The 17,278-nt window shown below is 41.4% G+C and overlaps 1 protein-coding gene across 3 annotated transcripts in view; it reads right to left on the bottom strand.

The window, feature by feature from the left end:
- AOAH (acyloxyacyl hydrolase (neutrophil)) overlaps nucleotides 1-17,278 on the bottom strand; it is a 220,309-nt gene that overhangs the window by 141,375 nt on the left and 61,656 nt on the right. For all 3 annotated transcript variants that reach the window (XM_012638764.1, XM_012638766.1, XM_012638767.1), the window contains exon 4: nucleotides 11,245-11,344. In XM_012638764.1, coding sequence (XP_012494218.1) covers nucleotides 11,245-11,344 — 100 coding nt within the window. The remainder of the gene's footprint in view (nucleotides 1-11,244; nucleotides 11,345-17,278) is intronic.

The raw sequence follows: 17,278 nt of genomic DNA, 5'->3' as shown, positions 1-17,278 counted from the left end.
CAAAGAGCATGCATGAGGGAGGAGGCTATGGGGGGGGGAGATCGCTCATCTACCCTGGATCTTTTCTGAAAGTTTATTAGCACAGGTTGCTCTTCACACCCAAATTAAGTGGTACAAATTGATTTTAAAAATGGAGCAAGATTTGAAAGATGCTGTCTCCAAGGACTTCACTGTCCACTGGAGGAGGTAAGTGCATAAATAACTGCAGCCTAAGGCAGTGCAGTGGACTGGATGTCTGTGTCTCCCCCAGGTTCCTATGTTGAAACCCCAATCCAGATGTAATGGCGTTTGGAGTTGGGGCCTTCCCCCACCTCACCAGAACCTGACCCTGCTGGCACCCTAATCTCAGACTTCTAGTCTCCAGAACTGTGAAAAATAAATTTCTGTTGTATATAAGACACCCTGTCTATGGTACTTTGTTATATGGTGCCCCTAACTGACTAATACAGATGGACTACAAAGAGCCAACAGAAAGGCATGGAAAAGGGATTTGAGGCAATTTCTATCAAGCAGAAAGACAAAGGCAAGAAGTTCTGCTGCTTATGAGTTTTTATCAGATAGTGGCATATTTGGCTTTTGGGTAGAATTTGCTGTTCTATTATCATATCTGCTTTCTGCTACATCCTGCATGGCTATTTTTCCAATACCCAGGATTTAGCTCTGTCAAAGCCCAATTCGATTTTGTGGTTCTGACATTTTCCAGCTCCAATGGACATTTATGACTTTAAGTTGTATGGAAAAAATGAAGTCTGTTCACATCATCTTTTTCTTCCAGGGGCAAAAAAGAAAAAAAAAGTAAAGTAGAAGAAAAAAGGCACTACTTTTAAATGCATTCTCTTTTATCACTGAATGTCTCTTCTTCATATATATTTTACCATTAGCTAAATGTTCTTCTTTCCTTCTTCTAGGCTAATTCTGCATTGTATAGCTGTTAGTATCATCAATATATCTCATCATGCTCTTGCTACTGTTTCCTATTCTCCAGGCAATACCCTTTTTCCTGAAGCCTTATTTAAATTAGCACTATTCCCACCCTACTCCTTTTTCTGATATTTTTATTCATTGATTTTACCACCACCACCACACACCATTCTGCCATAGTTCCTCTATGCTTCTCGGTTCTGTATCAAACATTGTATATATCTTACCTCTAAATTTTATGCTAACTCTGCAGAGTAGGAAGTAACCGTTCTTAACCCCACTTTATGGATGAGAAATCCAAGACCCAGTGCAAACACCTTTGCTCCATTTTGACTGTTTCTTCCCTAGTGTCTGGGCACACAAACAAGGTCTCCAGTACTAGACGCCATGGTCTGTTCTTACCTGTAGCATGCTGTCCTATTCTTTAAACAAATGATTTTTGGCAAATAATTGAGCTAGTCAAATAGTGGGTATGATTTAATCATTAGGTTGTCTTAGATCAATTGCTTTATTACATAGTATTTTAATTTTTCACTTTTTCTCTACTTCCTGCAGTCTTGCCCAATGTTACGCAACTGATCAATTTATTTGTATTAGTTTTCTATTGTTGTTGTAACTAATGACCACAAACTTGGTGGCTTAAAAAAACACAAACTTTTTCTTTTACAGTTCTGGAGGTCAGAAGGATTAAAATCAAGGTGTCAGCAGGGCTGGCTCCTTCTGTAGGTCCCAAGGAAGAATCCGTTCCTTGCCTCTTCCGGTTCTTGGCGGCTGATGGCCTCATCACTCTCACCTCTACCTCTGTTGTCACGTTTTCTTCTCTCACTCTGATCCTAGTGCTTGCCTCTTAGAAGGACCCTTGTGATTACATCAAGCTCACCCAGACAATCCAGGGCAGGCTTCCCATCTAAAGATCCTTCACTAAATCACATCCCCAAACTTCCTTTTGCTGTGTAACGTAACATAGTCACAGGCTCTGGGGATTAGGATGTTAACTTCTTTGGGAAGGTATTATTCTTTCTACTGTACTATTCATTCAATATATAGTAATCGAACAATTAATACATGCAGTGACCTGGGGCTCTGGGGAAAATGCAGAGAATAGCATTATGTTTGAGGAATAAAATAGCCAGAATATCTCTTTTTTCATGGAGTTTACACCCTAACAGAAGTCGCAGACATTAAGTAATGATTTTATAGTTAATTAGTTTCAATTGCAATAAGTGCTCGAAGGATGGAGTGTGAGGAATGGAGTGGAATCCTGGCTTAACTTGGAGCATCAGGGAAAACTTCTTAGAGGAAATGACTTCCACGCTGAGCTCTGATGTGGGGGATTAATTAGGTGAAGATGAGGGCCAAGAGTGGATGCTGGAAAACTAGTGATTAAAACTTTAAAATTCAAAGGATCTTTTGGAACTGTTCAAGTTCATTAGGGTCATTAGCTTTTCTTGAGCTAAGGGAATTAATAAGCATGTTCTCAAGAGAGAGATAGTTGTCATTTTCTAAACTTCTCAAAATCAGGCAAGAAAATTTTTTTGTATCTTAAATGTCATATAAGTACCTTCTGTGGAATCATTTGATTTCTCCTACTTATCAGAAGTCAAGCGTAACTTAACATTTGCATTATTTTTCCTGTTCTTTAAAGAGTCTTGACATCTCTATGAATTTAATAGCCCCCAAAGAAGTCTCTAAAACAAGTTTAAGTAGATAAATTCTCCAAGATTCCAAATATGGGCTTTAATGAAAATACAGCTTAGAATCTGAAATGCTTGGAGAAGACACTGAGTAGTAGATCATAAGTCCAAAGACAGTGTACCAATGCTCAGTTCTGTTAGAGTGTTAAACCTTCAAATATTCAGAGAGAAATTTAATTTAGTGGTCTCTGATATTGAAAGCTTTTTTGTTTCTGTGATAATTTTTTGCCTAATGATCATCAAAGAGTTTTGTGAAGGCAAAATACATAGGAGGTAGATGGAATCTCATCTTAATTTTCACTTTTTAAATTATAAGAAAGGGTAAGCATTTTCCCCTAAATTTTTGGTCCTTTGATCTTCTTTTTCTGTAAACTAGTTATTTGTGGCCTTGCTCTTTTTTTTTTTTTTTTTTTTGCTTTTTAAGGAGCTCTTTGAATCATTGAGAAAATAATTCTTTGTGTTGTATATTACAAAAACATTTTCCCAGTTTGCCAATTGTCTCTTGATTTTGTATATGGGGCAGGTTTTTACTAGTCAGATGTGTTAATATTTCCTTTTGTGACTTTTAGATCACAAATTATAAATAAAATTACTCAGGATTTTTTTTCTGTAATGGTTCCATTTTTTAATGATCCAACCCTTGATTCATTTGGATTCAACTCTTAATGCATTTGGGATTTATTTTGCTATAATTAATAGATAAGAATCTAGCTTAAATTTTTCCCAAATGTCTAATCTTTAGTCCTATGCATTTATTGAGTAATGTTGTTTCAGCACTGATTTGAAATGCTATTTTAGTCAAAAACAAGAATTTCAAATGCATTCAGGCTTATTTCTAGACACTATATTTTGTTTCATTTTAAGCTGACTTTCTGTGTCTAGGAGGCTATATCCCCCTGTCATTTTTCTCATTGTTCATAATTTCCTCAGATGTTTAAAGGGGAATTTTAAAAACATTGTCAATTAAACAACTCCACAACTATCACTTTGCTTGAATTTCGATTTTTCATCTGTAAAGTTAAGATAATAGAATAAGCTTGTAATTTCGTGGGAGGATTTTAGATGATATATTATGCTAAACACTTGGTCCAATTTTTCTGCAGTTGTCATTGCCTTTTATTTTTCAGCCTCTAATATGTACCTGTCCTATCGCAGGAGCTCAGTAAAGCTTGGAGCTCTGAGCCCAGGCAGTCTGGCCCCAGGGTCTGTGCTCTTAGACATCATGTTGAACTGCCTCTCCCTTAAAGGCAGGAGAGAAATTTGATTTCTCTGGAAAGCTGGAGGGGAATAGGGGAGGAGGGCTTGGGAAGGTTTATTTTGGTAATTAGTTTTTAGAATGGGAGATACTTGAGGAGGCTGATAGGCATTTCTCATTTTCTTCCTTGGTCAGAGACAACTTCAGAGCAACTTCGCCCAATGGGTCAGCACGCTGTTTGGGAATATCCCTAGAAAAGGAATGAACTCCAAGTAGATCGGTTCCCAAACCTCCGGTTCCCTCTGCCCACCTAAGAGGCCTTATTCCTGGTGGGTAAGAGACTAGAAAGCCAGTAACTGAGGTTAAGTTAATGAATCAAGCAGAAAAGGGGAAATCAAGGAATGGCTGGGGAGAAAGATGATGTTAGCGGGCAGGTGGAGTCCCTGGATGTGTGGGAGGGAGAAGCAGGAGGAGGGACGGTGCCTGCAGGCCTGTCAACAGCAGCTCTCAGGCTCAGGCCAGCTCCAGCACAACAGTTCTCACCCTTCAGGGCATGTGTATTTCTGAAAACAGTTTCGCATTGTAAAATACGCTAAACATTTCCAACTCCGGTATATTCCACTGAGACCGGATAAATTCTCACAAGGGAGGAGGAAAGGCAGACACGTGTTCAGGACAGCCTTTCCCATCTCATTTTTCGTGTGACAAATCTCACGGAGCACCTGTGACGTGCCAGGTACTGTGCCGGTCCCGAGAATGTGCTGGTGAGCAAGGAAGACACGGTCCCTGTACCCAAAGGCTATGAAAGAACTAAACAAAGTGCCGCGAGAGAGCAGGAAAGGAGACCCGCTGCACACAGGTTGGTGAGGGAAGGCCCGTGTGCAGAGGAGGCACTTAGACAGAGACCTGCAGGAGGAGAAGGTGCAGAGAACTGGGAGTTCTAGGCAAAGGGCCCAGGCACAGGCGCTGCTGACGTAGGCAGGGCATGGCATGCTGGGCCAACTCCTACTCTGCCTTGAAGGAGTCACCTCCACTCCTATTCCCCCAGGTAAAGGTCAGCCCTCCTCTGGGGGAACCCTCCTTGCACCCTGCGTGAGAGCACCTGTGTCTTCATCATTGTCTGTTTACAAGCCTCCCTCCCCTGCCAGGATCGCTGTTTGCATCGCTGTTGCCTGCCACACTTTCTGTAATACTGTTCTACATAATTCATTCTACATAAATATTGGCTGGCTGAGAACAGAAAAACAATTATTCTACAGAAGCCATGGGACTTGAGGGAAGTCTCTCAGTTCTCTAGGTCTCAGCAGACCTATTTACGAAATAGGGGAGTGATATCTGTCCTGCAGACCTGTGAAGGTTGAAAAAGAGAACTTATGTCGGGTACCTGGCTGTGGGGTTGTCTCACGGTGCTCCGGAAATGTTCACTGAGGTATGACTAAGTGAGCAAATGGCGGTAGAGTTTAATTGGTGTTGAGAAAGTTGGGATGCTTGTGCAGATTCTTTAAGCTCTTCAGGATTGTTTCATTAAAACTAAAACCAAGGTGCTTTTACTTCCCTCTGGCTCTGAGGGTGGCTACTCTGAATGGGCTCCATAATCTGTGCTAACATAGGTAGTGCTCAGGTGAAGAGCAGCAGGTCTGAAATCCAAGCCCCTGGGTTGAATTCAGGTTCTACTCATTGGTTATGAGGTTTGGGTCAAGATCTTAACTCTCCACTGCAAAATATGTTTGATAATTATACCTATGAAATAGGGTTTGGCCCTGTGATAAAGGATTAAAATTGGAGACAGCAGTATGAACTCATGTCCACACACACACACACACACAGAGTGACAACTATAGATATGTGTATATATATGGGTTGTATACATAGACATTTTACTTAGCTCTCCACTAAGAAGACATAGAAGCAATGACATCCCAGTACCAATGGGCGCACCCAGCACCCAGATCTTGGTTGCTAAATACCACTCTCCAGTAAAAGGAACCAGGTCTCTTTAGGGAAATGTCTGATTCTGACTGGGTCAGAAAAAAATACAAGATAACAAGATGTGCCTGAATCACCTGGTAGGGCCAGAAAATACATAATACCCCCCACAAAAAAGGGGAGGTATGTCAAAGGGACACAGGAGCCAACCAAAAGGGCTTCCAATGGCAGCAAAACTGGAAAATTCAAAAAATGTCAGCAACAAAATAAATAATGTAGATTTGGATTATAACTCAAAGTATAAAATGCATATACATGAGTCTATACTGATGTAAATAAATGATTGACTAAATAAATGGGGGAGAAGAAAACCATCTTTTATTTAGAAGAATTCCAAATAACACATGTAGATACCCCCATTCCAGGAGGTGGGGCTTGGTCCTCCTTGGCCTCCTTGAGGGTGGGTTGGACTTAGAGACTCACTTCTAAAGAACAGGATAAAGGAAAGGGGGAAGGAGTGACTTCATAGTGGGAAAACCTGGCAAACATCCCCTTCACCAAGTGAGGAAGGTTGACCTCACCAGCAATGTTGTGTGGTCGCACGTAACCCCTGGTAGGATGTGATGAGAAGGGCACGTCGCCTCAGTGGTGTTCTTCCCAAAAGCCCATAATCCAAATCCCTGAAGCTGACATAAATGGGTTTGGGAAGAAGTAAGTTTGTACCCTTTTTTATGAGAAAGAGGCACACAGCGAATTAAGATAAAAACAAACAAATCCCAATTTGAGGAACTTTTTACAAATGTATTTAACCAGCACTCATGAAAACTGTTAATGAAAAATAAGGAAAGACTGAGAATCTGTCACAGACCAGAGCATACTAAGGAGGTGTCACAACTAAATGCAATGAGTGTCCTGGATTAGATTCTGGAAAAGAAAAAGGACATTAGTGGAGAAAGCGGTAAAGTCCAAATCAAGTCTGGAGATTAGTTACTAGAAATGGATACACAGTAATAATATTGATTTCTTTAGTTTTGATTAAGTAATGTTAAGATGTTAACCTTAGGGGAAACTGAACTTGGGTGAGGGGTGTACTCTCTGTAGTATCCTTGCAACTTTTTGTAAATCTGAAATTATTACCAAAAAAATATTTATGAAGAATAACAGAGTTTGGGGAAGACTAGATGATACCACACCTGAAAGCACATTGTGAGCTCATTGTTGATTGGACAGAATGAAATGTAGTGATTAAGGAAGCTTATAAAATGTCCAGTTTCCTGACTGTGATTCTTTTGCTAACCTTACCACCTGAGACCATCTATTCAAAGAGATGCCAGGTATTTTATTTGACACCCAATGTTTAAAAAGTAAAAGTAAATTCCTGAGGTCAGCTTGTTAATTTCTCAGTGAAACAAGAATCTGTTGTGTGCCTCTTTCTCATAAAAAAGAGTGCAAACTTACTTCTTCCCAAACCCATGTATGTCGGCTTTCTAGGGGTTTGGATTCCCTGTGCATACACGCCCCGCCAAACACACACCTCCACACACTCAGCATCTGGTTCTTGCAGAAACCAGGTTCAGCATGGGTAAAGCCATTTCAAAGTCTGGGGTGCTTTCCTAAGGCAGCAGGTCTCTCTCATAGTAGTTTAAGTGGGCTGAAGGTCCCATGGAAATATGGAGAACCTGTCCCCACAGAGGGCTTACATTTTGCATATAATTCTGTTTTAGTGAGTGGCTCCAAAGTGGCTGAAGTAAGTCTGAAGTGTGCCTTTGGGTTGTTGGCAAGTGTAGCATGTCCCTCCAGCACAGCTGTGGTTAGGGAGGGGATCTCTTTAAAGCTATGAGGTCTGCCTTATAGCTGATCTCAGGGTTAGGGGACCCAGAGGGGTCTGGGAAACCTGGGAAAACCCTTGAACTTCTTTAACTTTCAAATTCCTCATTTGTGAAACAACTACACACCTAAGAGCATTGTTAAATGAGATCATGCATGTAAAGTGCAGATGCTGGCAGGCCGTCAATAACTGTATGCTCCTGTGGTTTCCATTATTATCCACATACCAAGTAAGCACGCGCCTGGCAGGATGGAGGGACGAAGACAGGCTAGATGCAGCTGCCTCCCCGCGTGCTTACAGCCTAGTCAGGAAATCTACGCAACTGTAGTATCTCGGCATCTCCATGCCTCGCTTTCCTCATCCATGCGATGTGGACAACAGTACCTACTCCTTAAGAGTAAACGAATCGATACATATGAAGCATTTGGGACAGTGTTAGCACATTATAAGTGCTTATTTTACAATGATTACTGAGAGGAGAGTTAACATTTTGCTGGGAGAGTTAGGGATTATTTTACAGAGAAGGTGGCCACGAAGGCAAACTTGAAGGGTGGGCATGGGGTTGGTGAGGCTGTCTGGGTGGAAGGAGGGATTAAGACCAAAGGTGCGGGGTGGGAAGGTTGGAGTGGGCTTGCGGGAGAGCCCATCACCCACTGCTGGGCCACAGCACGGGATTCACAAGACTAAGAGTGGAAGACAAGTCGGGAAAGGCTTTTGGAGAGTCCTGAAATGCTAAGTGAAAATTTGTACTTAATTGTGTCGGCAGTGTGCAGATCCTAAGCTGGAGGAAATAACAGGACCTGAGGTATGCATAGGGAAAATTAGCTAGGCCATGACACAAGGGAAACCAGAATTTCCATCAGTGATGCAAATGAGAAGCTAGTGGCACTTCATCCATTCATTCAGTCGACGAATATTTCTTTGGCATGTATGAGGCACCATCCTAGGCATTGGATATACAGTGGCGAACAAGACAGGGTTTCCTCCTGGAGGTTAGAGCCTATTGGAGGGGTAGACAGATGGGCAATTGCACAGGTGTGAAAAGAGCGAGTTAGATGAAGGAAGGCACAGGAGCTATGACAAGGAGTGTCCGATCGCAGTCATCTCCCTGAAGAAGCAAGGTGTCAGCTGAGACATGAAGGAAGTGGAGGAATCACCTGGAGGAAGGACAGAGGGAGGAACTTCTGATCATGCAAAGGGCTAAGGTGGGGTGACAAGATCACATTCATCTTACAGAAAGGCATTTCTGGCATCAGTGTGGAAACTGTTGGGAAGAGAGCAAGAGCAGATGTGGTTGGACCAGCTGGGAAGCTACAGCAGGAGTTATGCTAGAAGATGACTGGGTGGACACTGCATGTGGTGATATTGTACACCCCAAACATGGATGGATCTCGCAGACAAAAGAAGCCAGGCACGAAGGAGCACATACTGTGTGAGTCCATTTATGTGAAGTTCAAGAACAGAATTTTATATAAATGAACTAATCTGTGCTGATGGATTTCAGAATAGTGGCTACTTTGGTGACTACTGGCCAGGAGGGACATGAAGCCTTCTGGTGGGCTAGAAATCGTCTACGTGTACATCTGTGTTTCACCTGCTTTCGGCAGGCAGGTCATTCTAGCTACTAATTCATACATTCTATGTAGGAGTGATTTGTATGCCCTGGAAATGAAAAAGGTCTGCTGTGTATCATTTTTTAAAAATATATGCTCAAAATATAATATTCAGGGGGAAAAGTAGGGTATAAAACTGTATAAACATTATCATGACTTTCAAAGGAGTTATTAATACAATATAATTTATTTTAAAAATTAAAAGGAAAGCAAGCAACGTTCTAATACGGGTGGTTTCTCGTGGTGGGATTTCAGCTGACTGCTACGAGGAACGCCCCAGAGGAGTTGCAGAAACACTGATAACGATGGTTACAAGCCCACCCAAGCTCTCTGATCAGAACAGGGTTGGGAATTGGTTTCCTCCACTGTGAAAAAGGGGTTTTAATGACGCCTGCATCCCAGGGTCGTTTGGGGTGTCAATGAGATGAAGCATAAGCCTCTTCACCCAGCGCCTGGCACACGGCGCATGCTCGGTAAGTGCCAGTTGTTGCCACTGAAGAGAACCTCAGAGGCAGAGGCGCGCGAAGCTGTCCACGTTTACACTGACTGTCCCTCTTTTCCGGGTCATCTGCAGAGACGGGCGCTGGTGAAGGGGATTTGATCTGGAGGGTGAAGGTCCAGAACAGCCCCCAGGGGAACGTGGAGGGGGTCCCCCAGGCAGCAGCGCAGGCCTGCAGCAGCGCTGAACACCCAGCCTTGGGGAGGCTGAACGTTTCAGCATGAAATCCTCCAGTTCCCTCCAGACAGAGAGGACGGTGTTACGGAGTTGGAATTGAAAAGGCGGTTGGGATGGGAAGACAAGCAAATGAAATTTCAGGAAACCAAATGGGATAGTTTAAAGTTGAACTTTTTGTGACTGTGTATAGCTGTGGGCGCAGTGTATGGATGAAATGATGTTTATTGAAGGAAATCACAAAAGCCCCTATCACTTACCTTCCTACACAGAGACACGTTTCCTCCCTGCAACATCAGTGAATATTGTGATACTATATTCACATGCTACTTGAACACATGAAAAGTTTTTTTTTTTTTTAATTAAAATGAACTCTTCTAGAAACCAGTGGAGCCCACAGCTCCTCAGGTGGAATTAGGGGAAATTTAATTGGTACTTAGTCAATGGTCAAGGAAGCATGACATACATACGTATCCCAGGCATTTGCATAACTTTCTTCCTGCTCAAGCAGACAGGCTTATGATATTTAATATTATCAGTCAGCAAAATCATGATTATTGGTTAGGCCACAAAGTACTAAAAGTGCCATTTTAACATGAATAAAAAAGAAATTACAGTTAAAATAGAAACCTGGTTGTGTTATATACAGAAAAACTACAATTCTGAAAAATGAGGCATAGAATTTTTTTTTTTTACAGAAAGCTTCCAAAAATCAATATTGTGAGGCCTAACTGGATTTAATATCATGCTCTCACCCAGAGTACGGGGAGGGAATTGTGTCAACATTCTCAGCCTTGTCTCTGACTGCAATCCAATTAAAAGTTGCCTGGAATGATATAATGCACACAGGGTATTCTGAACAACTATCTCTGAATAATAATGATGTCAATAATAATTATATAAGCTATCATTTTTCTTAATACTTTTTTAGGTAGCAGGTATTGTACTGAGCATTTTGTATGTACTGGCTCACCTACTTCCAACGATAAACCAATGTTGGAGGTATTTGACCATAACCCATTGTATGGGTAAGAATAACAAAGCTCAGAGCAGGGGGTGACCAGCTGCCCAGGTTTGCTCTTGCTTGATTTTTAGGTTGTAGAGAGGGACTTAAATCTCTGTGCTGTTTGGCTGATCAGATTTCCTAACTACTGCCAGCCCAGCTCAAAATTACAGTCCGCAATAGATGAACAGCAAAGACATTCTTTGGTGGCCTGGGGGAGGGATCTAGGCTGAAATTCAGGATGTTATTTCATGCGGTGTAATTGAAAATGTCGTCTTGCCGTTCCCTGTCCCCAAACCACTGAGCAAGTGAAGCTGAGCCACCTTTCCTAACATTTCCAAAGGGCTTGCATGTCACCTGAAACTGCTGTTCAGAGTGAAAACCCACTCACCTTGGGAAGCGGGTAGAGATGACACAAAGGTTGGCCGGTGTCCTGTTTACAGAACTCCAGTGTGTGACACACCACATCAGCATTCATATCTGCGCTAAGCCTGGAGGGAAATGGGACAAAACAAAGGCTGTTCACATCTCTCAGGCATTGGAAAATAGAAGCTATTTCAAAGGAAGGTGAAGGCCCGGAATGGATTCTAATATCCTCCACTCCTCATTGCAGCATGGCCTCTGAGCCCAGGCCCGTGTGGCTGCTGGATCCTAACGATTTCCTGCCACGTTGTTGTCGCCTACATTTAGAATAAAGTCCTGGGGGTGGGCAGGGGGCACACACAGCACTGAGCTATGGGCAGCCTCGCACATGAGCTCTGTGATTCTTTCCAGAAGCCACAAATAAAACTGGGAAAGGAAAAATGGACAGAGGTGTAATTAGATGGGAACAATATATTTATTTCTTTTAGAGACAGGGTCTTGCTGTCTCTAAGGCTGGAGCAGCAGTGGCACGATCATAGCTCACTGTAGCCTTGAACTCCTGGGCTCAAGTAATTCTCCTGCCTCAGCCTCCCAAGTAGCTGGTACTACAGGTGCATGTCACTGTGTGTGGCTAATTTTGTGTTGTTTTTTTTTTTTTTTTGGTAGAGACAGGGTCTTGCTATGTTGCCCAGGCTGGTCTTAAACTCCTGGCCTCAAGCATTCCTCCTGCCTCAGCATCCCAAAGTGTGTGTGAACCACCACACCTGGCCAAGAACAATATTTTGAAGTTTGCTGAGACTTATAGTGAAAAATCATTTATGACATAGTCTTAAACATCTAAAATTATTTTGTTAGTCATAATCCAAATCATCTCTTCCACCTTAAAGTAAACATATTTCTTATCCTTGCAGAAGAAAACACAATAAAGTTGACTGACTTGTTTCTTTCTCGGGGGATGGTGTACAGTTAGTGCCCTTCAAACATTTTGGTTTATGTCTAGATTTGAAGGGGCTAAAAAACAAACCTTCCGTATCCACTTTCTCTTTGCCAACCCTAAAACTCCTCTTACCAAGAAAAATGAGTTTAATGTGCTACTTTGAAGAAGGAACAAGTAAAGTATGAACTTTTAGTACATTTTCCAGGCAAATTATTGACTCAAACCCAAACCAAGCAACAAAAACAAAAAATCCAACAACACAGGTTGGTAATACCTGGAGACTAATCTTTGCATTACATGGAGTGATGGAGTCTAGAAAATACTTTTGCAAGGATTTGTTCCCAGCTCACATGATCACGTAACTGTCCCCCTTTGTCCAGAGGGCCAGACCCCTGGTAACTTTGTTTGCATTTCTTAACTGCTGGATCGTTGATTAAACTTCACTAGACCACTGTTTCAAGGAGGACCAATCAGATTCTCGCTTACAAAAATTTGGAATTAGCGTTAGAAAGTTCTACTTCAGTCTGGGCTAATCTCAGCCTAAGAGGAGCCATGGTGAGCTGGGACCATACTGTAGTCATTTCCTGCCACGTGGACTGGGTATCTGGACAGCTAGTCTGCAGGTCAGTGTTCTGAGGGCGGAACCCAGAGGGTGTGCAGCAAGGAAGCCCCGGGGAGAGCACATCCCTGGGTTCCTTTGGTTTCCTGGTTCTGTTTGCAGCCTCTCTTGGAGGCCTGGGTAGATTCCTGTCCTTCAGTTCCATGATATGTATGCTCTAGTTTCCGTATAATAACTCCACTCCAACCTCTCCCCACCTGTTACAATGACTGCCTCTACAACTGCTACAACTACTACCACCTTTCTTCTTCTCTCCCTGACCCTCCTCCTCTTTTTCCCTCTCCACAAGCAAGGTAAGTTGTATCTTTTTCTTTCGACTGAAGGCAGTCACAGCCCAGGTGTGGGCCAACCCTTGAGAACCACTGGTTAGCGTTGGAACATGTGGCCCCATGAGCTGGGGCCCGAGTGCAAGTCATTGAATCTGCTCCCCCATCCCACTCGTGTCTCTGTTTTATTTCTCTGATACCCATTTCACAGACATAATTAGGTGGTCCACTCCTCTAAAGGAATTATATAGCTGGATATGCAGAATAACAAATGCGATTTAGAGTGGTAAAACAAAAGCAAAAAGCAAGCAAAACAAAACAAAAACACATTGGTTTTTACTTCACGAGTAAGCAGCAGTTTTATTGGTTGCTGAATATCAAAACAGCTTTTAAAATCTCATGTTTGGCCCCTCCAAATGCTAGGAGGGGCCTTGAAAGTTTATTTCTATCATGCCCCTTCCTGTAGGAAGAACCCCCCTATTTTAATGAAAATGTATCTTATCAAAGCCCATCGGGGCAGAGGGACCACCTCAGAAATCTCCAGATATTTTGAGGGCCACCAATATGTGAAACATAAGCTGGGACCAAGGGCTCCCAAATTTCATTACCGCTGAATGAGACTCACAATGTGGCTGGCAAGATGGTCTATCAACCTTACGTGTGCACCTGAGTTAAGAGGGAAGCGCGGAGTTCTTCATGAGAGTCTGGGGTTTCTTCATGGGAGTTCAGGGGGTGGGAATGCAACTTAAAGTGTAAAAGGAGCCATCTTTTCTAAATAGCAGGACAAGCTGCTTGTTGCAGATAGAGTCCATTACCAACTAATGTCTACCAAGGGTCAGTAAATCAGGAGAGGGTGGCTGTTTTCACACATCTGTTCTCAACTTAATGGTTCATTTATTTAACTAATGGCTGCTATTTTTATGGGGGTCTGGTATTTAGTGGACTCTGAAGAGTGATAAATAGGCCTCTTCTCAAGCTTTGTTTTTAACCTGAGGCCAATACCCCATCTGTGGCAATCCAGAACCACCAGAGCTAACGTGTTGTGTGATATCCAAGACCTCTTCTCTCTTTCCCTTAAATAGAGCACAATTTCAAGTCAGTGAACTTGAACGTGGGAGTGGAGATGGGGACCACTGAGTCGGAGAGGGAGGCTGGAGCCCTGAGCTGGGAATGAAAGAGGGGAACTGGGCATGTGGTGTCTCTCCAGGGTCTTCTAAGCTAGAGATTCTTCATCAAAAGACTTAAAGTGAGAAGTACTCCTTTGGATAAAAAGAGAAAATACTGGATCATGTAAATCCACACGGGTTTAAGACCATGAGCATGTGCAAGAGGCATAAGAAGTGGCAATATAGTGCATGTACTCTGACCAACCTTGGGACAGAAGGCCTGGACTATGCACAGTTAGTGAAATCTTTAGGAAATCTTCAAACCCAAAAGAACCATTCCCACCTAACACTGTTTTCTTTTTCCTAGAGCAGCAAGTAAGGCCAAAATGGTCACATTTTTAAAAAGACTTTTTCCTTTGGGTAGATGCCTAGTAGTGGGATTGCTGGATCAAATGGTATTTCTATTTTTAGCTCTTTTGAGATATCTCCAAATTACTTTCCATAGGAGTTGTACTAATTTGTACCTTAAGAGTGTTCCAATCTCTCCACATCCAAGCCAGCATTTGTTGTTTTGGGACTTTTTGATAAAGGCCATTCTCACTGGAGTTAGGTGATATCTCATTGTGGTTTTTATTTGCATTTCCCTAATGATTAGGGATGTTGAGCACTTTTTTATACGTTTGCTGGTCATTAGTCTGTCTTCTTTTGAAAAGTTTCTGTTTCTGTCCTTTGCCCATTCTATAATAAAGACATTTGCACTCGAATGTTTATGGCAGCACAATTCACAAATTGCAAAGATGTGGAAACAACCCAAGTGCCCATCAATACATGAGTGAATTAATAAAATATGGTATATGTATGCCATGGAATACTACTCAACTACAAAAAACAATGCTGAACTAGCACCTTTTATATTATCTTGGATAGAGCTTGAGCTCATTCTTGTGATACATTCTTGGATGTACCACAAGAATACAACGTATCTTAAAGGTATCACAAGAATGGAAAAACAAGCACCACATGTACTTGCCATCAAATTGGTACTAACTGACCAACACTGAGGTGCTCACACGGTAGTAATATTCACTGGGTGCCAGTAAGGTGGGAGGGGGTTGGTGAGGATGGGTAAACCCACAACTAATGGATGTGGAGCGCACTGTATGGGGGAAGGGCATGCTTATAGCCCTGACTTGGGTGAAGCAAAGGCATTATAAGTAACTGAAACGTTTGTACCCCCATAATATTCTGAAATAAAAAAAAAGACTTTTTCTCCTGAGTAGTTTTAGGTTCACAGCAAAACTGAGAGGAAGCTACAGAGATATCCCATATACCTCCTACCTCCATACGTAGGCTCCCCCGTTATCTATACCCCCCACCAGTACATTTGGTAAAACTGGCAAACCTACAATGACACTTCATTATCACCCAAAGTGCATAGTTGACATTAATATTCACTCTTTGTGTTGTATAGTCTATGGGTTTGGACAAAGGTATGAGGACATGTATTCACCATTATAGTGTCATACAGATTAGATTGTCACTGCCCTAAAAATTCTCTATGCTATGCCTATTGATCTCTCTCTCCATCCTAACCCTGGCAATCACTGATCTTTCTACTGTCTCCATAGTTTTGCTTTTTCCAGAATGTCATATAGTTGGACTCATTCAGCATGTAGCCTTTTCAGATTGGCTTCCTTCACATAGTAATAGGCAATCAAGTTTTTGTGACTTGATAGTTCATTTCCTTTTATTGCTGAATGACATGCTACTGCATAGTTGTACCACAGACTGTTCATACTATTGGACATTATGGTTACTTATAGTCTTTGATAACTAGGAATAATGCTACTATAAATATTCATGTACAGGTTTCTGTGTAGACATAAGTTTTCAACTTAATTGGGTAAATACCCAGAAGCATGATTGCTGGCTTGTATGGCAAGACTATATTTTGTTTTGTAAAAAGCTATCAGTTTTTTCAGGTTTTTGGATTTTAGCCTTTCTATGGTATCTCCTTGCTGTTTTAAGTTGTAATCCTCTAATAGCATATAATGTTAAGCAATTTTTCATAGCTTATTTGCCATCTGTGTATCTTCTTTGGTGAGGTGTCTGTTAAGGTCTTTGGCCCATTTCTTAATCGGGTTGTTTGTTATCTTATTATTGAGTTTTAAGAGGTTCTTTTTTTTTTGGTATATTTTGGATAACAAATCTTTATCAGATATGTCTTTTTAAAATAGTTTCTCCAGCTATTTGCAAACTATCTGTGTTTTCATTTTCTTGAGAGTGTCTTTTGCAGAGCAAAAATTTTAATTTTAATTATGTCCAGCTTATTAGTTCTTTTTTTCATGGATCATGGCTTTGTTGTCCTAGCTAAAAAGTCATCATAAAATTCAAGGTTATCTAGATTTTCTCATACATTGTCTTTTAGGAGTTTTATAGTTTTGCTTTTTACGTTTAGGTCTGTGATACATTTTGAGTTCATTTTTGTGAAGGGTGTAAGGTCTGTGTCTAGATTCACTTTTTTGCATGTGGATGTGCGTTTGTTCCAGCAACATCTGTTGAAAGGCCTTTGCTCCTTTTTAAAAGATCATTTGACTATATTTTTGTGAGTCTATTTTTGCACCCTCTATTCTATTCCACTGATATGTTTGTCTGTTTTTCACCAAGACCACACTGTCTTCATTATTGTAGTTTTAAGGTGAGTTTTGAAGTTGGGTAGTGTCAGTCTTACAACTTTGTTCTTCTTCAATATTGTATTGGCTATTCTGGATATTTTGCCTCTCCAGATACTTTGTTGATGCCTCTGAAATGACTTTCTGGGATTTTGGAATCTATAGATCAAGTTGGGAAGAATTGACATCTTGACAATATTGATTCCTTTTATTCATGAACACAGAATATCTCTTTGTTTGTTTAGTTCTTTGATTTCTTTTGACAAAGTTTTGTAGTTTTCATCAGATAGATCTTGTTTTATTAGATATATATTAGATATTTTATTAGATATATACATATTTTATTAGATATATACATAAGTATTTCAGTGATAAATAGGCCTCTTCTCAAGCTTTGTTTTTAACCTGAGGCCAATACCCCATCTGTGGCAATCCAGAACCACCAGAGCTAACGTGTTGTGT

Source organism: Propithecus coquereli, unplaced genomic scaffold (assembly GCF_000956105.1).
Source record: "Propithecus coquereli isolate 6110/MARCELLA unplaced genomic scaffold, Pcoq_1.0 Scaffold134, whole genome shotgun sequence".
Taxonomy (NCBI): Eukaryota; Metazoa; Chordata; class Mammalia; order Primates; family Indriidae; genus Propithecus; species Propithecus coquereli.
Note: the sequence above shows the minus strand (reverse complement) of the source record. Positions and strands in the feature narration are given on the sequence as shown.